The sequence below is a fragment of the Urocitellus parryii genome, chromosome 1, assembly GCF_045843805.1.
Source record: "Urocitellus parryii isolate mUroPar1 chromosome 1, mUroPar1.hap1, whole genome shotgun sequence".
Classification (NCBI taxonomy): Eukaryota; Metazoa; Chordata; class Mammalia; order Rodentia; family Sciuridae; genus Urocitellus; species Urocitellus parryii.
Window position 1 is genome coordinate 210,993,824 of NC_135531.1, and position 24,408 is coordinate 211,018,231.

The window sequence follows — 24,408 nt, forward strand, 5'->3', positions numbered from 1 at the left end:
TGTGCCAATTTTATAGATACTCTGTTATCCACTGGATTTCTACTTGCGTAAATTTCTACTCAAGTGAAGCATTGTTTATTCAAGTATCCTCTTTTTTAAAAAAACTTACTAGGCATTTAGTAACACCTAGTAGTTATTTGAACAAACATATACACCTACATTGAAAGCATAATAATAATTTTTATTTCTTTTTTTAAATTAATGCAGATTAACTGTACAAAACAGTGGGTTTCACTGTGTTGTGTTCATATCAGTATCCCTTTATGTATTTAAAGTGGGACATTTCTTCCAGAAAAATTTGCTAAGCATTCTTATGGAAAAAGTAAAAAAATACCATTCACATGAGCATGCTCCAGGTAATTGAACTTTAAGGGTTAAAAAAACAATATTTTAAAAGAGTTTCCTCTAAAATCCTTTGGGCTATCGATATAAAACATTTGTTTTAGTATTTCTCCTTTTCATGGGCAGTTTTACACCTCTAAATTAAGCAGATAGTTTTTATCTTGATTTCCTATTGTCAGCTTTCTCATTGTATTTTTCATCTTGGTCTCTGTGAGTTACATAAACGAAACTGACATTATTGCTCATATAGCAGGCATTTTTTTTGTTTTGTTTTTTGCCCTCAACTGCTGCCTTTTTGCTATTCAGTGTATCTGGATACCAACTAATGCTAAATGAAATTTGACATGTACCCCTAAGAAACAAAACTTATAAATTGTGGCTTCAAAAGAAACCTTGAATAAATAGGACACACTGTGTCCACCCAGGCTAACATCTAACATATGCTTTAGCTTCCTGATGATGAGACAGAGCAAGAGAGCCCTCAGGAAACTTTACAATTGTTTATTGCTCACTTGACCAGTATGTATTAAATACCAGGCTTTCATGTTCTTAAAAATTATTTTTAAAAAATCAAAAGTACACAGAAGTAATTTTGATCAGGTATAGCATACTGAGCGAGTGGTCATCTGTATTATACTCTGTATATAAAAGCTTTAAAACTGCCAAAAATCTACCAGTATAAGCATATGTATAAGGTTATTTGAGCCAAATAGTTACGGTGGGTTCACAGTAGGTTCTTTTCCTCTCCCTCTTTGGGTTCAGTTGCCATCCTTTCCCATCTCACTTTTTTAAAGTAGTAGGATCAGTGTCGAAATCTGCTATGTTCAGAATCTGTTCATTTTTTTTCTCCCAACTTGTTCATTCATACAAAAAAGTATTTACAAAGTCTTCACTATTTGCTCAGCATTGTGCCTGGCATTAGGGCCAAATGCGTAAAAGATAGTCCTGTTAGCAGATTTTGAGAGAGTTCATTTTATATGATGTGATACATAGTTCCTACTACCAATGATATTTTGCAGTTGTGTAGCAGAGAATGACTTTCTAAACTTTTTTTTTCATAAGTTTTCTTAGTCAACTCATCTCTGTGTGTGTGCTGGGATAGGATATTTTTATCCCTATTTCATAGGAAGAAAAGTAACTGTCACTAAATAACAGGATTAGTATTTTAGATACATGAAGATATTAAAGTATTTTTTAACTCAAAAAAGAGAACTTTACTAAATGAAGGTAATAATGACATGTTTCTTTTAGCTACAACTGATTCTTTTTAAAAATAATTAATTAATTTTAATTAGGTATAATTGACAGCAGAATGCATTTTGATTCATTGTATACCATTGTGACACAACTGCTCATTTTTCTGCACACAATGTAGCTTTACAACGTATGTGCAGTCATACATGTACCTAGGGTAATGATGTCCATCTCATTCTACCATCTTTCTTGCCTCCATGCTCCCTCCCCACCCCTCTACCACTGATTCTTAAGGATTGAACCCAGGGTCTTATGCATGCTAGGCAAGTGCCGTACCACTGAACTGTATCCAGAGCCTGTCACGCTTGTTAAAAATAAATAAATAAATAAATAAATAAATAAATAAATAGAACAATAAAACCAAATAGTTAACTAAGTAAGTCCATTTTTTACTATGGTAAATTTGAACATATGTGAAAATAATGAGTATAATAAAATGAATTTTATCACTCATGGCCAGACTTCATCTGTACTCTTATTTGCTCCTCCCCCTCACCCAGATAACAAGCATTTCATCTACAAATATCCATGAATATTTGTTCTGTATCTTTAAAGTGAAGGGTTCCATTTTAACACAGCCATACCACACCTAAATTATTTAATTATATTTTCTTAATATGAAAAGTCTGGTTATGTTGACATATCCCTTGTAGTCTCATAACTTTAATACGTTCCTGATTAAGAAATCAACTCATAAGATAGACAAAATCTTAGTTATGGTTTTATAAGTTGATTAGTTAAAAGAAAATCCTGATAGGTTTTCCATAACTTCTTTTGCTTCTTTCTGGTTTGATTTAACAGGTCCTCCGTTATTTCCTATAGTTGGTAGTTAGAATAGTCCATCTGTTGCTGCATAGGAAACGATATCCCAAGTTAGATACTTAAAACAACAGTTAATTGTTTCTCATAGTTCTGAGGATGGATGGGCTTAGCAGGGTGGTTGGAAGCCCTCATACAATTGCACTGAGATGACAGCTGAGGTTGGAGTTGTCTAAAGGTCTTTTTGCCCACCTGTGGGGTGTCTTGGAGGGAAAGGGTAGAGTACCCGTGACTGGCTGGCATCTCTCATGGCTTCTCTATGTGAACTTTTCCACTGGTTAATCAGGTGTTTGGTAGCTGTTTTCCCCCAGTGAGAGTACAAGAGACTAAAGCAGAAATAAAAGGCAGATCTCTTTGCCTCTCCTTGGAAATTAATAGTGATTTTCACATTCTATTAATTTATATAAATTATGGAGGCAGTGAGATTTAAGGGATAGGACTTTATAAGAATAATAAAAACAGGAGGAAGTTTATCTGGGAGACATGGAACAGCCGAGACATGGAACAGCCTAATAACAAGCTTTAGGGAAGTGGAATCTATTTGTTGTGTCAAAAGCCCTTTAGAGTTGGTAATAAAAATTTCCATTATGAGTTTTTTTCCCCCTTGCTCTGTGTTACATTTTTTTTTTTTAAATCAGTCTTTAGAATCATTACCTAGGTAATTACAATATTTCATTAGTGGTTAAGGGGTTGCAAACTGGTACTTTTCTGTATTTTTCAGTTATTAATTGAATTACTTATAATTTTTCTGTTTCAACTATTTGCATACATTATATATAGGAAAACCTGGGTAAATGCTTAATTCTTTCCATATATTTACTAGTTTTCCAAAGAAATGAATTTTTTTCCCCTAGCATCTTCCAAATGTAATGATATTTTGAAGGCATTATTAACATCAACTCAACAATTTTGGTAGTTTGAAATGGGAGATACTGATGTTCAAGTTGCCCATCTCTGGGCAATGGCACCTCCTCCAGATGGTTCCTGAGCCCTTTTGTTGTACTGTCTGTCAGTAGCCTATGATGACTTCTCTGTTATCTGCTATGACAAGATATTTTGGACTCATCTTGAAACTTTGGAAATTTCAAGCCTTGGAAGCAGCCATCGCTCCAATAAACCTTGCTTCCCTTGTGTAGAACATGGTAATTAGAGACCTTAATCTTTTTTCTTTTTCATATGGAATGCTTCTTGAATTTGCATGTCATCCTTGCATATAGGCCATGCTAAACTTCTCTGTATCATATATGTATATGTGCTTTAAAAATGAGCACTAGAGACCATAACCTATTTCCTATGGATGTTCCTTGCTACTGATTAGTTGTTATTTTAGGCCATATGATACAATGCATATGAGGAAATAGGAAGTAAAAGGCTATAATGATTAGTCATCAAGAAGCTACAAGGACTGGTCTTTAGGAACTGATTTTTTTCCATGTTATTACACAGCAATAAAATGCCTCCTACTTATCCGTTGGCAGGATCTTTAGGTGCCCACTGTCCTAGCTATTTAACATGTGTTCTAGCATCCTTCCAATGGAAAACAAGAGTCTGCCCAGCAAATTCTTAGAAAAAGGGAGAAAGAGAGTAAGAACTCTACTCAAATCCATCTGGGTGTTGCTCTGCAGATCACACACAGTAGATCTCTTGGTGTGATGGGAAGCCAGCCTCATATTATACATCTGACCTCCCAAGAAAGAGCATTAATAACAACATTCTTCAATTAAAAAGCCCCATACTTTACTTGCAACTACTAATATTACAACCAAGACCTTGGAAATGTAATAGAAAAGTTGTGAAAAAAGGCATTGGTTACTTAGTCCTTATAAATATAACTAACACCTTGGTAGAATACATTCTCTGGAGCAAAACAGATTCCTATTTTAGAATGTGAGTTTTCAAACTAGTTTCATTATTAGTCTTAATACTTATTTATATCACACTTTATATTAGTAAAACCCTCCTTAGACTGTTAATACCCACCCACAGAATATTTGAACCACATTACACCTAATTTTTTTAAACTCAGATCTGCTCATCAAACATACACACACACACACACACACACACACACACAATTTCTTACACAACCTATGTAATCACCACTCCCTTTTTGTCTAAACCTTATATGTATTCTCTTAATCACTGGAAAAGTATTACTAATATCTATTCTGGGGCCTATTAAGAAGAGTAATTCTTTGGGAAGAAAATGGTACAAGAACACAATAATTAGATGAAAGCATCAACCAGATTAAGGTGAAAATCAAATAACTTGTATAATGTCTTTATGTCAAAGATGATTAATATATAATTCTGAATTAACTAGGGAGAGGTAATGACAAAGACTAGCAGTAAACCAGAAACTTTTATTTTCCAAGAGTTTTGAATATTTTAATTTTTAATCTGAGATGCACTATAATGACTGAACTTGATTCATGTTTTACTTTCTCTTATGAAGGTTAAATCTAACTGAAAGATAACTCTCTGAGTGTTTTTGCTATGTGAAAAGCACTATACCTCAATAGTTACCTCAAATCCATTTTATTAAAAGATGAGTTATAAATACATTATCATTAAAAAGTAATTGGGGGACTTGGTCTCTAGCTCAGTGGTGGAGTGCTTGCCTCACAATTGTGAGGCGCACTGGGTTGGATACTTGGCACCAAATAAAAATAAGTAAAAATATTATGCCCATCTACAACTAAAAATATATATGTATTTTTTAAAAGTAATTGGAATACACTTATTATTAACCAATTGGATAAATTCACTACCCTCACTCAGGTAGAGGAATAACAAACCTATCTTTTTCAGTAGGTGCCTCTACTAATAGCATTCAAAAAATAGGAAATAGTATGTATACTAGTTGTAAGTAATAGATGTATTGCATGAAGCAGATCAACATATATATTTACCTTTTTCTTCTGTTTCCTATTATGAATTTCTTATTTTCAGGATAGCTTTGGGTAAAATTTGTATTGCCATGATCCTTAACTATAAATAAGAGAAAAAGATACTTCTTTACTCAATTATGTTGAGTTTTTTAAAGTAGCAAAAGCCCTCATTTTTAAAAAAGCTAAGCATAAACATTACTACCACAAATGTAATGAAACACATACAATTGAGAGTAATTTTTAAAGTAATATAACACCTAGAAGCAGTTAAACACCTCACTAAAGTCTAATTAATTTAATTTGCTACATTTGCCTTTAAATGTATCCTTGGACCCTTTCTTTTCCCCTTCATACCCTACTCCATCTACAATGTGCATAGAATTAATTCAGGCCATAAATTTTAATTTAGACTTATCTTCTCCCTTTTTTGTTATTATGTATCTCAGTTCAACAGACTTTAATTGCATCGAGGTATAATGGAGGGCCTCTGTGTGCCTGGTGGTTGTGTGTAATTGGGCTTTTCCTCCTCTTCTACCCACCTGCTCTTCAACCCTCCAGGTTTTGGAAAGGTCCTCTTTTCTCACTCTCTGCACTTTTTGAGTTATTACCTCTCTTAATTCCTTTTGAATGATGGCACGTTAGCCATGTTTCACAAATACTGAACTTGTAATTTTAGAGATATCAGGAGCGTCTGATCATAGCAGCTCTTATTTAAATTATTTTGTTGGCTGAACTAGATATTGTTCAGAGCAGTGACCCTCAGAAACCAATTCGGTAATCCTGAGCATAAATCAAGAGTACCAGGAACTTAGAAGGCCATTGAGCATTAGAGTTCTTATGAACAAAGAAATCTCCTGTTTATCACCTCTATGACCTGTATTTGATATTTGAAATCATATTTTGTATAGTATTGGACGGAGCCACAAATTGGAACAAGTTGCCATGAAGGTTTTCCTAACTCATGCTAAGAAAGAGCTGCAGTGCTTTCATCAGGAAGGAGTCTGTTTGCTAGAAAGACCTCCAGGGCATTATATTACCCCAGACCTTCACACTGATCCCTGCCCTCTACAAGAATGGAAGTTTCCAAAGAATGAAGGAAGCAGCAGCCACTGAGCATGGAGAGTGTCTCTCCTGTTCAGCAGCACGTGGCCTTTCTCATCGCTTTCAGTTTTCTTTGTGTCCAGAATAAAACAGCCATGTGTAGAAAATTCTGTACCATTGCATCCTTGAGGATCACTTGGCTTGATTGCAGTGATCTCTGTGTGTATGTTTGCTTAGTCTCTTAAAGGAAAATAATTTGAAAGCTGAGCAGTCTTTCTCTCCCTCATCAAGTCATGAGCTGTGAATCTTTCTGGAGAAATATTGTACACCTTAAAAGCAGTATTTGAATATGTCTCATGATTTTGCTGCTGAAACTGCGGCAACTCAAGTTGCAGGGCTTCTAAACCAGCCTGTATCTCACTGTTTACCCTCTTTGTCTGTTAAAAATTTGATTCTGTCAGTAGGGCCTCAGGTTTGGATGTTACCACCAATAGTTTGTGAGATCACAGGATGGGGGAAAAAAATGGTTTTCATGTGAATACTGCTCAACTTTTTGATGTGTGATTTTAGGGAATTTGTTGACCAAATGTTGACATGTGATATTTCTGAATTTAAATGTGCCTCCTTTAGGTCTAGGCTAACTTTATATCATTGATACATCTGTGTACTCTCTTAAGAATGAATATCAATACTTTCTATATCAATACTTTCTAAAACGTTCTTTTGTGTAATTTTGTACTCTGTCAAGAATGTCTTTACTATGTTAGTCTTGGAATGCTTAGAATGACTATAAAGGGAGCAACATTTTGCATTACAAGTTGAAACAATGTGTTGATTCATATATTTTCAGATGATAAAATTCTCAGTTTTCTATATGACTATCAATTTATTTATTTATATATATTCAGTAATAACATATTAGTACCATCTCTATGTCAGGCAATGTCATAGGTACTGGATGGAACAACATAAAATATTTGCTTTCTTTTATTTAATTTGCCATCTTTTAAAAAAATATTATTTCTTTTACTTGTACACCTTTGTTTTTATTTATTCACCTTTACATGGTGTTGAGGATTGAACCCAGGGCCCCTCGCACGTGCTAGGTGAGCACTCTGCCGCTGAGTCACAACCCCAGCCCAAAATATTTGCTTTGTTAGAAAAGCTTTTTGGCAACTGGAGGCTATTGATAAGCCAACCAGTGATTTACATTTGCATTTGAGACATTCAGTGAAAGGTGCATACCTAAGGTGCATGCAGGGGAATCTAGACAAGATTTCTTAAGTAATACTTTGCTGAATTTAGTAAAGAGTAGTAATATAGCCAGGTAAAGTTAGTAGGGGAGGATGTGGAAGGGAGCATTGTGGCCAGAGGAATGCAGGAACATGAACTTCAGGAAGCAATTGTATGGAACTTGAGTGTAGGTTCGGTAGATGCACACAGAGCACACACAAAGCCTTGGTCATGGAAGATCAGCTGTTCCACACTAAGGAGTTTATCTTGAATTCTGGAGGCAGTGGGAATGCAGTGAATGAAAAGCACATATTAGATACAGGAAATTCAGTATCTGGAAATGTGTTTGAATGATGAATGTGAGAGTTTGGGGTGAGATTGAATGCTGATTTGAAGGAACCCCTGGCCAGGAAGAAGCAAAGACGTAGGAAAGAAGAGATGTACCACCTGCAATAATATCCATGTTTTTTCTTTCATCTTCTACAAAACTACCTAGATTTTCTTATTATATTAGTAGCTGTCTTTGTAGTTTAACACTTTATTTGTATGTCTGTCCTTTCAGGTTTTTTGTTAAGTCTTCCATTTGGAAATAAGTCAATAAACTAAATCAAGTGTTTCCAAATTCTGTTTTCAGAACAATCTAGATCTTTCAAAACTTTAGAATGTGGGCTTTAAAAAATCTGTGATTGCCCAACTGGTTTATGTCAGCATTTTGGAAAGAATATCAGTCTTTAAAGCAGTGTTAGAGATGTAAACCCTCTGGAGAGTGAAGAATGCCTGGTGCATGCTAATTTTGTACTTATCCAGGTGGAAGAAGAAGAGGAATAGCCAAAGCTATAGATAGAACAAAGGCATGTCAGCTGCAACCTGGTCTCAGTTTGGGCTTAGCTCTCCTCACCAATCCTGTATTGGGACATTGGTAATTTATTTATTTATTTTTAACCTGTATCATATTAAGTTCTTACTTTGACAAATCACATTTTGATTTATAGTCTGTGCTTTTGGCATGTGCTTTAATGGCATTAGCCAACTCTAGACACATACTGAATTCATTATGTACCTTATGTATGTAAGTAGTAATACTTCCTTTTAATGAACATACGGTCACATCAAAGTGCTGTGAGGGTGTTTTACAAAAGCGTCTTTGTGCAGTGCTCCTAAGAAGTTTGGAGACGTGTGTTAAGTTGAAGACTAATATGCTGTATTTTAAGTTGTATTTTAATAGAGTAATATATTATAATTTTGCCCTCTCCTTAAGGTGAATAGTCTGTTATAGTCTGCTTGAGTCTTTGATTCTTAGGCTTAGGTTTTAATTAGAATTCAACATTTTTGACATGTAAATTTTTTATTTGTAACCAGATGAATTAAGAACTCAAAGTAAAATTGACTTTGAATTTGTAACCTGATCTAAGATGTTGAGAAAGAACAGATATAGGAACTTTTTTTCTTATTTTCTATAGGTGGTAAGACATTTACAGAATCTACTCACATAGATGATCTGGGGCAACACTAAAGCTTGGCTAGGTCTCTTAAAAGACTTCTTATTCTTAAAATGTGGGCATCCTTCAATAACATGTTGGGGCAGGACTTTGAGGGTAGATAGAGTTAGAGAAGTGAACCAGCAATTGGCTACTAGGCGTAGCCAGCTCTGAGCAGGTTTCTAAGGGGAGTGGCTGGCAACGTAAGCCACCTATCCCAGCTGAGTTGGCAGTCATGATGCCCATTCCATTCTGATCTTGGTTCTGAACATGGAAGCAGTTTTCTTATTGCAGTAATCCATGGAATCAAATGTGTGATAGTATTTTGGAATTTCTTTGTGAGAAGGAGGGACTTTGAGGACACAGGCAACCTTTAGAAATAGGCCAGTTTCTTATGTAGAAAGGTTGAGAAGAATGCCAAAGATATGGACAAGCAAGCTAGATAGAAGTAGAGTTCTGGTCCAAAAGAACACAGAAGACAAACCAGATATTGGGGTGGGGGTCTTATGTTTGGAATATATGGGAAGAGGAACTGCAGCCTGTTGGGTACCAGGAATTCCCTTGTCTAGGGGCTCCCTAAAGACAGGTATCAGTTTGTGGACATGTAATAGATTCTGGAGGGATAAGGGCTTTTTTGACCCTGCCAGGTACAGTCAGGATTGACTCAGGACTCTGTGGGGCAGAGCCCGGGGAGGGAAGGCTGCCAGTAATTACAACAGAGCTGGGGCACCTTGACTGTCTCAGAAACTAATAAGAGTTTTCTTTGAAATAACCAGCATTTCCAGGAAGACCTTGAGAATTGCTGGGTAAGAGACTCTATTCACTGAAACATAGTATTTGATTTCTTTTTACTTTTCATTATAAAACAAAAGTGAAAACCTTAGTAGTACTTTTGGTATGTCCCAGCTTTGCCTTTAAAAGTTGAAAGTAAAACTAATGAATATATTTTAATTTGGAGTAGCATTGTATGAAGTCTAAATTTGTGATTCATTTTTTTGAATCATAGGAAATTACTAATAGGATAGTGTGATGGGTTAATTGTTTTTTACATTTGACTCTTGCTTCATGTTACCAGGCTCTAGAATTTCAGACACAAAGGTAAAACTTTTGGCATTCATTGAAACCTTTTTATTGGAAGAGGTATTTATGGAACTATTTAATTTTAATTCACGTTAATCATAGTTTATCATAAATGATAAAGCTTATTTATTGAATTATTTTATTTATAAACTTTTATGTTTATTGAGTGCAGATTATATCAAACTCTGTAGAACATTGGAAATGTCTTTCTTAAGTACAGGGCATATTCATTTCATCTATAATTGTTTTCTACCACCAAACTCCCCACAAAGGGGGAGTTCAGTTTTACGTGTTTATATGTTTCACATTAATAACTTTGTTGGCTTTAAAAAACCAACTTTGATATCTGGCATACTATTTGATGTATGTGGTGGCAACACTGACATGGTTTTATTGTTAACTATATAGTATACAAACTTCCTTTTTATTTCCGTTAATCAAGAAGATAAATCAGATATTCTGCTAGCTATTAGGTTGTGAAATTAAACTGACTCTCACAGTATTCACACCTCAGCTTTTTTTGCCTCAGCATGTGACTTTGATTATAAAGGTTCAGATTAGTTGTTCTATCATTTCTCTCAGGATGATCAAGCTGTGGTAAATTGATTGGTATTAGCACAACTCACAGCCATTATAAATTGATTACTTTAGACAAAAAATAGTTTAACACCTTCCTACATGCTAGGCATTGTTGTCCTTGCTACAGATAAACTGCTGGAGGTGATGATGGAGAACAGAACCAAGTTCCTGCCTTTAATTTATTCATTCCTATGAGAAGTGAAACATCCATGTAAATCAGATGTCTCAGATTGCTGTTTAAAAAAAAAAAAAAGTCCAGTAGGGCAAACTTATTTGAATGATCCGATTAAGATCAAAATTTTGCTTAGTAATGGTGAGTTTAGGCCGAGGCAAATGAATAGTCTTACTGGAGATTGTATTTGTCAAGATGTGAGTCTGAATGTTTTACTTTTGTAGTTAAAAACAAGTAAATTCTGATTTTCCATTTCTTCTTCTTAAGGGAACCAAGCCCCAAATAAAGTTTCCCAATATACATTGAATCTGGGTTGCTAAAAGATGTTATTGTGATAACGGAGAAATGCTTATGATTTGAACATGAAATAAAAGCCTACCTCTAACCAGAGGAGAGGGAAGGTCAGTTTAGTAGAAGGCGATCTTTGTTAACAAGAGTTTTTTTCCTATAATGCTTTCACTTATATCTGGTCATTTCAGTGGCCCCAGAGAAATTGATATTATCCCTACTTTATGGTTGAAGAAACAGAGTGAGCAAAGGTTTGTGCCCAGGATTATAGTTCTTGGTGACAGGCTGGGTCCTGAATTCAGGCATGCTGAGTTTCTAGCCCAGTTTCCCCCACAACCCCCAAGAGAGAGTTATGTCAACACTTCTGTATGCAGTCTTTCAGAAAAGCAGGATGCTGGCTCTGGTCAGACTGATTTGATAACAATTTGATAAGATGTGGAATCTTCCTATGATTAGAGAAATCTGATAGGATACAAGACTGTCCCTAAAACAGATAAAGGTTCTCAAAAGGCTGCTTCCAGTTAGAATTCCCCAGCTGGTCCTTAGCACATGGTTCCATGTGTTTATTATGTGTCTCACACTCAAAATCACCCCTGGGGCAGATTGAGCCATCCTGACGTTTTGTGAAAAGTTGTGTGCATGTACTCACACACAAATGAGAGGGAAGGCTGCGGGAGGATTCTGTGCAAGTGGAGGATCAATTCCGTTTGCCAGTCCTTTGAAGAAAGAGGGTACAACTACATCAAATGGCTTCTTGTAACATTTTATGTAGTTAGATTCCACAATGGGCTTATTCGAAAATTTTGATTGCAATTTATGCAATTGGTAAAAAATGGGAAATAACAGCGAAATCATCAGGTTCCAGTCTGTGATTCCATCCTAGAGGAAACTGAGGTACAGAAGTTGTCACCTGTTTTCGGATGTTAGTTGTAGGTAATAAATAAGTAAAAATAAAAATCTGGCTGATTTTAGGAGAAAAGGAATTTCTTGAGAGGATGTTGAGCAACAGCAGAAATGTTGGGAAGGCAGAATATCTAGCATGAAATTTAATGGATGAAAAATGATTTGCAGCAACTAGAGCCATAGGCAAACTGCTGTTCCAGAATCAGCGCACCAGACTTTGCTGCTGCTGATTGCACATCACATGTTACTCTTCCACCTATGCTGACATCTCTGTCATCACAGCTCCCAGAAATGGGGTGGTGCTGTTGCCATTATCAGCACCCCCACCTTCATATTGGACGTTCTTTGGGTCATTAGGTCTGGATTGGGAGCTGGGTAAAAGGCCATGTTATGGTGGGTCACTCTTCCCCTCCTGTTGGAGGAGAGACTATTGCTCTGCAAGGCTTATAGGGTGATGAAGGAGATTAAATGATGGGAAACAAACCCAAATTAAACTAAAACAGAGCACCAGAAAATTATCTGCCATGGAAACATACCCATTAGTGGCTGTTTAAAGGATTAGAATTTGGGTTTTCTGATTTTTCCCAGGATACCAAATTTATAGCTAGAGTTGATTTCCTTTGTTAAAAACTGGCAGAGGTTCCCTAGTTTTTAAGAGAAAACAAAGTCCCTTGGATTAAAATTTCATAATTCTTATATTTTGAAACAACATCATTTTTCTCCAGATTTAAAACCATTCTTTTGTTTTCCTATCCTTTGTGACATACAAACAAAACAAAACAAAACGAAAAAAAATTATTTGTTAATGGTTAAAAAATGAAGAGAGAAAAAGAGAAACAAACAGAAAGAGAAAATAATAGTCAGCAAGTGTGGAAATTAGACATTGGTTGTTATATGTTTTAGAGAAGGTTTGCCAAACTGGTGAGCAATAAAACCATTTAGAACTGGAAAATATTTGGGACTTTTAAAAAATGTATTTTTAGGCAATAACCATAACATATAATCAAGATATAAAGTGGTCTTGGATTTTTAGTAATCTTTTTTAGCCTTTTAATAATAAAGGTAAGTATAATGATAATAATTTATACATATTGGGAATTATTGTGTTGTAGCATGCATTATCTGAGTTATTTCTCACAATAATGCTATACAATCCCATTATCATTCTCCTTGCATAGAAGAAAAAACAGACCCTTAGATAAGAGAATTCGTATGAGTTAGTAGAGATTGGATTTCATCTTAAGCACACACTCCTATGAGGAAAGCTTTGCACATCTTCCTATACTTTAAAAGAGAAGAGAAGATGTGTGGGGGAATATTGGGTTTGGTGATAACCTCAGAAGAAAGATAAAGGAGGTGTGCAAGAAAATAGGAATGGTTTTTCCAAGATAGACTGTAAACTTGCTCACATTTTTCAGTATCCTGGGGCAAATTGACCAATCTGACTTTTTTGTTTTCTACTCACCACAATGATACTTAGCTCAGTGCCTGGTACATAGTAGGAGTTCAATAAATATTTGCAAAAGGAATGAATTTCAACCATCCTCAAGTCAGTTTTCTTGAGTTAAGATGTCATGATGTCTAGACTGCAACACTCAATAGAGAGATCTTTACCCACAAAGCTTGACCTTCTAAGAAGGCTTACCAATGAATTTAGTGCATTTCACAAACAAGCAAGGGAATTTACCCAGGGTTTTTAGGCCACATAATCGTACGGTTTGTGAAGGAGTCTTCTACAGTATGTCTTGCTGTCTGACTTTTCAACTTCATTTCAGTTTTTGTCACATTGTTCCCTTTTCCTTTTTCCTCCTAAAAACTATATAAAAAAACTATTTTTGGCTTGTGCTAGAGAGAGAATTGATTGTCCTAGAGCAGGCACACGGAGTCTTCATTGTAAACTAATGTATAGAACATTTTTGTACAGAAATAGCTAATGAATACCCAAAGCATTCTGTTGTTTGCAGTTTAAATGTGGTTTCATTTTTGTTCAATTCTAGCTAGATTCCTAAGTGTCTGAGAAGTAGAAAACTTACTCCTCATTAGATTTATTTAAAACTTTTTCAAGAAAGGAAAGTCCTGAGGGTATAGAAACTTTATGTACTTAAGTATGTCATGTTAAGGCATTTGACAATGTTTCCTTTACATAGGGCCAAAGACCACAGATCCACCCTGATTGCTAATTATTCAGATTGTAAATAGCTTATTTGAGAACTTAGGGTGAGACAAAAGAAACATGAAGGAACAAAGGGCCCACAATAATGAAAAGGATATTGTGAAGAAAAAGGCCGGGCAGAATTATGATGCAGGTCACATCCTGTGCCTGCATTTAATTGTACCTTTGTATTTAATAATAAAAATGATTACAGTCTTAGTGCTAACAGGTGTCCCTTCTTGAGAACTGTGGTATGGATAGATGACAGCAAATTACTCCAATTCATAAACTTGGAATATTATGTTTTTATTTCAAGTTTCACCAGTCTATACTAGATGATATTTTTCTGCAAAAATACACATCATCTCAAGAAGATTTTATAACTATTTTTCCTGAAAATATATATAAAATACAAGCAAATATTTTAAAGTATAAATGAATGAAAAATATCACTTGATAGGCATTACTTAACATTGGGATTATATTAATACCATTACTAATACTGCAGTCACATCTCTGGTACTTTACACTTTTATATAAGCTTTGGATGTAATTGCAAATTAGTAGAGAATTTAGTTTATAGGTGGTCTTGTTGCTAGAACTTAATTGTGTTAATTGCTTATGTTTTGTGGGTCATGTATTGGAGTGGTTAACTGCTTCCCTGGTCTCTGCAGAATTTACACTTCTTCCTTTTTTTTTTTTTTTTTTTTAAATTAGGTATTGAACCCAGGGACTTTCTACCACAGAGTTATGTACCCCCCACCTGTTCCCCATCTCCCTTTTTAAACATTTGAGACAAGGTCTTCCTAAATTACCCAGGCTGGCCTTGAATTTGTGATCTTCCTGCCTCAGCTTCCTGAGTAGCTGAGATAGCTGAGATAATAGGTCTTTTTACCAAATTTGTTACTATTCCATTGACCAAACAATTTCACATGGTTGAGTCCTGAATCACAGTAAAAGGGAACATCATGAAGACTTGTGACAAAAGGCATGGGTACAGAAAGGGAAAAAGAATGGAGCAATATTTGCAATATACTTCATAGCCCATACAAGTTAATAAAATTAAAATTTAAGCATAATTTGAGATCCAATGGAGAGAGTATGTTTTCTGATTTTTCTTTTTTTTCTGATTTCCTTCATGAACCACTGGTGTTTTGGTCTTTATGAATGCCTAGTCTCTTTTAGTGATATTGGGGTAATGTCATAGAAGCCAGAAACAGGGAAAAGATTGAAGTGAACTCTTGGAAGGGATAGGTAATCATTTTAAAAGTGGGGCATTATATGTGCTGTATGATTTCAGAAGTATCTAGATCCTCTCTGTGTATAGGATATCAAAGTCCAGAACTGCAGTGCATCACACATTATGCCAACCCAGATTAGTCACATATCCAGAAGCTCCAACCCAGGCATCCCAAGCCCAGAGTCACTCTACATCATAACTTGTAAAGTGTGTTTTCTCTACACTGCTCCATGTGCTTCTTGACCCTTGTCACTCCTTATATAATAAATATTTTTACCTGGGGATGTGGCTTAGTGGTAGAGCACTTGCCTAGCATGCACAAGGCTGCCAAAAACCACCACCATCAACAACACTTTTGGAAATTACATGTTGTCATAATTTACTTTGAAGACTATGTTCTCATCTTGAGTTTTCTTTTTCAAGCTTACTCATTATATATACTTAAAACAGAATTGAATAATCTCTTTACACATACACATACACATATACACGTGCACATGCTTATGTTGCCCTGCTTCTGCCTGTACTTTTCCCATGATAAAGGAAAAATTTAAATGCAGTGGTTTTATTCAATGAGCTTGAGTTTGGTAGATTAGCCTTGGAATTACCTTTGCCAGACTACAAAGGGGAAGCTGCCAGAGAGGTCACTGTGACATTATCAGTCTGAAACAGTGAAACATTCCTTGTGGATTTTGTTAGAAATGGGATTAAAGTTTTACAGAGATATCATTTCTCACGAGCATCCTTTCCCCCTTTGCTAGAAGTAGTCAAGGTGATTACATAAGACCCAGGTCAGAGCACAGTGAAATGAAGGAAGTATTCTTAACATTGCAAAGTGCTGGTTTTTATCAAATATGAAATTGTGGGCAGGTGTTATTTTAATGAAGAAGTATTTTTTCCTAACAATTAGAATTTCTATACTGGGAGGCAAATAGTAGATTGGTCTGTATGTAGTGAAAGGCCATTTAAATGTATACTGTATTTAGAGGAAGATTATATGTACATTTTCATAGCACCACAGAACTTTAGACCTGAAGGAAATGAAAATTCCAGCTAATTTGTTACCTATTTTTTCCACATTACTCTTTCTTCATACCCTTTACACATTCAATCATCATTACTCATTTTTTTCTAGCTATTTTGCATGTTAACTTAGTTGCCAAACTTTGACTCCAAGGAGAGCAATATTGCTATGTCTTCAAAATATTTATATGTAAGACCTATCTTTTAGATGGTTACATCCTGAAATACGCATGGTCACACATATGTCACTTAAAATACCTATCCCTGTTCTGTGTTCCAGGCCATTGAGAGTTAAGACAAAATCTTCTCTACTACCACCAACCTTTATTCTTTTGGGTGGGTAGATTTTATATTTTGTTTTTCTAAACAAGGGAAAACAGTTATAGTTCCACCTCTTATGTGCTTCCTCCCCTATGAGCTGTAAGCTCAGTATGTGCACATATGTAAGATTTCAAGTGCAAACGAGAACAGAGCAGGAAACAGATTTTCACAGTCGCCGTCTGGGTCCTTGTGTAAGTGCCAATGTAAAGCTACTCGCTGATCAGTGAAACACAGTATAATGTTGCCTGGCTCTAAGGAAACGGATTTGAAAATCTAAACTTCATAAGCAGATCAATTGGGTGGAGTTTTGAGATTATTGTATCACATTCCAATGACATGAAGTGTTGTCAAAAAGGTTTTTTTCTCCAGAAATAAATTACAAGAGGCATAGAGATACCTTTCAAAATGTCAGGAAGGAGGTTGAGAAAAATTTAGTTAAGAATAATGAAAATATCTCACTTATATTCCAGGAAGCATACACTGCAAGTGTCTGGGGTCTAGGTATCTCATGGTGAATGGCAAGGTTCAGGAGGTTGAGGAAGGAGGGAGCTTTGCCCTCAATCCAAGGAGGTAAATGGTTAAAGTGAATGTCTGGAAAGAAGAGGATTGCTGGATTGAGATGTGAACTTCTGGTCTCAGAAGGTGGCAGATTACTCCTCAATTTTTAGAAGATAATCGTAGCTGCAGAGCAAGGGGAAGCTTTGGTGAAAGTCTTGAGGAAACCCTATCTCCCTCCCATTCATTCATCCTATATATAAGAGCTAGTTTGGGGTGATGTTTCAGATTTTCCACATTTGGGGGATTTCTATATACTCTTCAGATGTCTTGCCACCAACTTTCAGATGTCTGAAATTTCTTTAGCATTTCTTTAGCACAAGGCATTTCATTCCATAGTTGGAGGTAAGAATTTCTTTATCTGTTTCTCTAACATATTGAATAGCATTTGGCTAAACTCAGCACTTATTGGGTATCTATTCAATGCCTGGTACTAATGAGAGGAGAGAGAGAGAGAGAGAGAGAGAGAGAGAGAGAGAGAGAGAGAGAGAGAGAGAGGAAAAGAGCAAATTAAAGTGAGTTTGCTACCATCCCCTGAGACGTGGACTCCTACAATGCAATGGGAAGTAAGTTCCATTGGGTTGAGGCTGCCCTGTGTCTTTCTCACCATCGTGTTCCCTGAATTTATCATAGCACTCAGTTCATGACAAAGGTTAATTATTTTTGCAAGCAAATGGATTTACAGATAAATGTAGTATTGGAAAGTTTATTAAAAAGGTATGTGCAAGAATAATGCCGATGCAGAAGCAGTGAACAATTTTGCCTTGGAAGGGGCAGGATGCAGATAAGGTGAGACTTCATGGTGAGATATTTGATCCAGATCATAAGAGACAAACCGAGGTTTCCAGAATGGCACTCAGCCAGAATACAAATAATAAGTGTGGGCAAAGTTAAGAAGTGTACAATGGCCTGAAAGTTCAGGGAATCACAAATAATTTGGCAATCCTGGATCCAAGAATACTGGGAGTAGAAGAATTGTGGCAGATGTGGATCATATCATGAAGGGTCTCTACGTTATGTAAAAACGTGGTTGTGTAACCGATGTGATTCTGCAATCTGTATTTGGGGTAAAAATGGGAGTTCAAAACCCACTTGAATCAAATGTATGAAAGATGATATGTCAAGAGCTTTGTAATGTTTTTAACAACCAATAAAAAAAAGGGGGTCTCTACCAATAAGTAGCATTCCCCATTGAAGTCAAGATAGGTACTCCCAGCTCCTGAGGGAGGATATGGAGAAATGAGGAGCAAAGGAGTCTTCTTTATCTTAGATTTTAAACTGCAGTTGATCTTCTTTACCTTAAATTGTATTGTGATTTACAAGCTAATTAGGGAGAGATTTCTTAATATGGAAGCAACAGCCTGATGAGCTATACTTATACTGCAGTGTAAGCCATGCATATATGATATACTGATGCTGTAATGAGATTTTGTATTTTTAAAATGCATTAAAAGAAAATTTTACATTTTCAAAGTCAGTTTACACCCAAGTGATTGTGTAATAGATATGGCACTTTACAAAGGAATCTATTTTTTAGTGAATGGAATTTCTGTCTGGTTCCTTGGAACAGCAATTTCATCTAGGATTTAAAATAGTTCATTTACACATGACTTTCCAGAGACTTGTCCTGTCTGTAAGTCAACAAACCCAAAATGGGTGAGCTTCCCTACAATATGCCTATGCTGAGAGCAAACATGACTTGGATTTCATGTACTACCAAATGCTTACCTCGGCCTGGTGCTGAGGAGGGTGTGTCATTCTTGTACAGACATCTGCCAGAAAGACTGCAGAAGATGAGTGCTGTGTCATTGCCTTGAAAGGAAAATCCCTAGTAGAATTTTTATTTAGTTTCTTTAGACTGTGGGTATTTAACTCTATGGAGCACACCTCTGCTTTAAATAAGGAGCTCTGCATTAATAAAAGGTTTTTTTTATTTTTTTTTAAACTTAGTTTTAGACATACCTGTGATTATTTTAAGCAACTTTGGGGTCATGCTAAATGGAAACTTGAGGAATTGCTCCGCTTCCTTTCTATGCCCAGCTCAACTGCTGCTCCTGTTATTGTTGTTTTCTTTCCCCTCCTACTCATCCTGTTAATTTTTGAATATATTAATCCCAGAATAATACAAACTTTGCATGTTGAGGTTTAATATGTGTTCCTCACTTGGTGGCATATATAATTTTGGGGGGAAGATTCTTGGCTGATTGTATTAATTCAGAGGTTTTGGAATAAGATATTTGTGGGGAGGGGTGGCAGAGTCTTAAGTCATTGATTCTCTCTTTATAACTTTGCCCTTTTAGCTGGAACAGATTGCTTGTGTAGTGCTTCTAGCCGTGCACAGGCTGAATCACAAGGAAGAAACTTTACATAAACCATTTATACTAAATGTTTGGTATGCTGGCAACATAAATCAACAACAATATCCATTACAAATTCATCCCTTTATCAGTATTATCTTGATAGAACCGATCCCAATGTGTGGGAATTTGAACTCTGCTTCAATACATCTATCCCTGGATAATTAATTATTCAGGGCACAGAGAACCTGGCCCCAGCAATGTAGAGTAATTCTTCCTGGTCAGCGTTAACTCCACTGGCAATAATAAATAGAAAAAGTCTCCAGTGATGCCAGTATTTTAAAGTGATTAATCATCTTTCCCCCCTTCTCCTCCCCCTTAGTTTTCTTTAACTAGGATTTTTCAGCAATAAATCTTTAACAATACAGGTAGGAATTGTTCTGTAATTAAATTTTGCCCTGCTTAATTCCTTACCTTTTATGTGCGATTAAAAAAAATGTTACATTTTAAGGAGCCCTGATCAAAATTCAAACCAAGAAAAATCCTTTTATGGAATATGGAGAGATTCTCTATGGAAGATTAAGCTCTTGATTTTGAATATTAGATAGAGCACATACTCATAAAAATTGTTCATCAACACCAGTTGGGGTGTCAAATATTCTGAAGTTTTGAATTGCTTCACTTTCATGCTTATGGTTTTTCTGTATTAGGAAAAGTCTGACATATACATCTGTTCCCACATGGAGAGAGTAATTAGTTATTTCTTAACTTTCAGATAATTGATGTCAGCTCTGTAGGAAGGGGATATTTTTCACCGTGTTTGTGGTACAAAATGTATTTACTGAAGTGGCAGGTGAAGGCCTGACTGAGAATGACCACGTATTTTCAAATCGTGCCCTGTATAGCTGCCCAACCATCATGTATATTCTGGGTGACAGGGACAGATGTGACATATCTGTTGTGACACACTTCTGTACCACCAGTCTGTGGCTCGAGGTGACTCCTGTCCCTCCCCGATGCTTTTTCCTGCTGCAGGACAACACAATGATGCACGGATGAACCTTGCCATTGCTCTCACTGCTGCCAGGTATGGGGCTGCCACAGCCAATTACATGGAGGTAGTGAACTTGCTCAAGAAGACAGACCCCCAGACGGGCAAGGAGCACGTGAGCGGCGCACGGTGCAAGGATGTCCTCACAGGTATGCCACGTCTCGGAGAGGGAGTTATTTCTTAGAATCTTGCCTTGCTTGTATAATGACTGACTTATAATTTTTCTGTCATTTTTCTTCCATTTAATCCAGGCTTCAGAGTCATATTAATTATATTCCTTATTGTCAATAATGACTGGTTTTATGTGAAAATTTTTCCCTTGTAGGAATTGGCAATTTTCCCCTTTGTGTTAAATAATAATAATAATAAGGATAATAATAAATGCCCACAAAATTCTCACAGATATGAATGCATTCCATTTTCTTTACAAAAACATATAATTAATAAAATTAAATAAATGTACCAAGTTTCAAAGTATCACTTAGGTGACACAGGCAGTGCATTTACATGTCATTAAAATCAATCACCTTTAACTTTTGTTAGATTCTTTCTTGTCTTGGTCCTATAGCCATACAGGCAGCTGCAAAATTACATCATTTCTTGAACAAAATTAACACTGGGAAGTGTGTTGTCTCACTGCGCAGCTGTTTACACATTTGAGTTTTCAGGAGAAAGTGACTTATTTATTCTCATTCCACTTTCTTCATGTGTGGCACCTTGATCCTGAGCATTTTATAAATAGACTGAGCACCACAATGAAAAAATGGCATGCTTTCTCTTTAATTTGGACTTGTTTTTGGTAAATTTACTCAGGAGTGAGTCTTTTGTTTGGCTCTTCAATAACTCTGGCTGCTCATGTCACTTAGTGTGGTATGCAATATACTTCGCCATAGGTTAAGTTAATAGATGAATTAATAATCCACAGCATCAGTGAACAGAGAAACAAATGGGGTGTGTGATTGATGCTGCTTTCTTTCACAGGGCAGGAATTTGATGTGAGAGCCAAATGTGTTATCAATGCTACGGGACCTTTCACAGACTCTGTGCGCAAAATGGATGATAAGAACGCTGCAGCTATCTGCCAGCCAAGTGCTGGTGTCCATATTGTGATGCCTGGTTACTACAGGTAACTGTACTCCATCTTGTTGTTCCTCACCTGGGAAAGGGCACAAGCGATTCCCTATGCATTTAATTTCTTCTGGTACACTCTTCTTAATAATAGATGGCCTAACTTGCTGTTCTAAATGAGGAGAAAATGATGGAACTCTTCTAACACAAAATATAAACCAGACTGGGGAAAATCTTAAAGTCTAATGGGGATCTATTTTTTTTTTACAGTGTATTTTGTTCATTATAGTCACTTTTAGAGATTAAATGTTGGTATTTTAAATTCTATTCTTAATAGGATATTAAAATTTAATCTCATCAAACTTCCATAAAGGATGTTTTAATTAAATCATTAAAAAATTAATTTTGTCAAATATTTATTCTTATAAGCAAGTTGGAAATATTAGCCTCTTAGGTATTCTTCAGTTTGTAACTTTATAAATATGTTTTTAAAACTCAGATATAATGTTCAGAATATCAAATTAGCAAAGATAAGTAGGGATGGAAAAGTGAGTAGGGGTAGAGATGAAGTATTGCTATTAATTGAATCTCATTTAAGTGGGGTGATGGGTACACAGGAAACCATAAAAACTCCAACTTTTGTATGTTTTTGAAAATTTAGAAGAAATATGTATGTATTTCTTGTCAAATTATTAATAATGATTAATCCTAATGTATATTTTAAGACATCTGTGGAAAAAGTCATATGACTGTACCAAGAATACAGAATTTATATGCTGTTATTAATTCCATATGTGTTAAATCGAGTAGGCAAATAGTAATTCTACATGAAATAATGAATTATATGCAAAGATATTATGTCATAATTTGTTCTTAAAAAAGATTAGAAACCACTTCATTTCCTCACCTCAGGAGAAAATAGATTATGGCCTATCTAGACAAGGGAATATTATGTAGTCAATAAGAATTAAAATTATAAATAACTTCAGTTGTCCTAGGAAAATGCTAATAATACAATGTTAGTTTAAATTTGAATTCATATTGTCCTAGGAAAATGCTAATAATACAATGTTAGTTTAAATTGCAAGAGTAGAGACGATCAATATATGTAATAGGATCTATATTTCTACATGTTTTCTACAGATAGAAAAAGACTGGAAAATATGTTAAATATTAATGGTTTTATCTGTAATGTGATTACAGGTGAGGGTTATTTCCTTCCACATGGTTCTAATTTTTCATAAAGAAACATAAGCTTTTTTTTTTTTTTTTGTAAACTGGGGATTGAACCCAGTGGAACTTTACCTCTGAGCTACATCTGCAGGGCCCCACTTTTTTAATTTTTAATTTTGAGACAGGGTCTCACTAAGTAATTTAGGGCCTTGCTAACTTGCTGAGAGTGGCCTTAAACTTGTAATCCTCTTGTCTCAGCCTCTTAAATTGATGGGATTACAGGTATGTGCCATCATGCCTTGCCTTCATAAGGCTCTTTTTTTTTAAAGAATATTTTTATTAGTTGTTGATGGATCTTTATTTTATTTATTTATTTACATGCAGTGCTGAGAGTTGAACCCAGTGCCTCACACATGCTAGGCAAGGGTTCTACCACTGAGCCACAACCTACAGCCCAAGGCTTTTAATATGAAATAAAATAGATGTGCAAAAATTAGATACTTGGTATTCTCCTAGAAATGCTATCCCGCTATGTTATAGATGATGCTACCTTATTCATTATTGGCTCTCCAGTAATCAACTCTTTCTGAAGACAATATAAGAGACACCTAATTTGTACCAAATACACTTTTTTTTTTTTTTTTTTTTTTTTTGCAATGGGGTGCAGAGGCACTTGACCACTGAGCCACATCCATAGCTCTATTTTTTATTTTATTGAGAGACAGGGTCTCACTGTGTTGCTTAGTGCCTCACCTTTGTTGACTGAGGTGGCTTTGAAATCGAAATCTTCCTGCCTCAGCCTTCCAAGCCACTGGGATTACAGGCATGCACCACCCTGCCCAGCCATACCAAATACACTTCTACTCAAAATGTATTCAAGAGAACTTATCTCCCAAATTCCAAAGTTTCCTATGCATTTTCAAACCTGGAAACACCAATGTAGCTCTAATTTTGATAATAAAAATGTATGAGTCGGTACCTAATTGAGTTTTAAAATAGTTTCAGATGCAATTATATACAGTCATTTTTGTGTTGAATTAAAAATATTCATGGCCTGCTAGTTTATGAGAGTTTTTAACATCTGTAAGAACAGTGAATATAGGTGTAATTATCAAAATTCTTGTATTTGTTTAGATTTACTAAATTCAACATATTCTTATGCATATTTTGTCTTATGTTTTCTTCACTATTGTCCCATGATGTCAGAAGACATTTTATTACTTATTATTCCCCAGAGGTCTTAGGTTAATTCTGTCACATAATTACTGCATTCTTTGGGACAAACCATTTACTTTTGTAAATGCACCATTAAGATAGGAAAGCAATCAGTTATTTCAGAGTACATAGACAAGGAGACAGGACAAGAGTTAAGCCAAGATCAGACCTTGGCATAGAACTTCCTGGTTTGTTCACCTTCTCTTCTACTAATTGTGTGACCTTGGGTAAGG

General features: G+C 35.6%; 1 protein-coding gene and 1 pseudogene across 7 annotated transcripts in view; one reads left to right on the forward strand and one right to left on the reverse strand.

Moving 5' to 3' along the window:
- Window positions 1-24,408, forward strand: part of Gpd2 (glycerol-3-phosphate dehydrogenase 2) — a 153,809-nt gene that overhangs the window by 97,975 nt on the left and 31,426 nt on the right. For all 7 annotated transcript variants that reach the window (XM_026401474.2, XM_026401475.2, XM_077802606.1 and 4 more), the window contains 2 exons: window positions 20,704-20,868; window positions 21,701-21,845. In XM_026401474.2, the coding sequence (XP_026257259.1) occupies window positions 20,704-20,868; window positions 21,701-21,845 (310 nt within the window). The remainder of the gene's footprint in view (window positions 1-20,703; window positions 20,869-21,700; window positions 21,846-24,408) is intronic.
- On the reverse strand, window positions 3,586-3,686 carry LOC113191664 (U6 spliceosomal RNA; annotated as a pseudogene).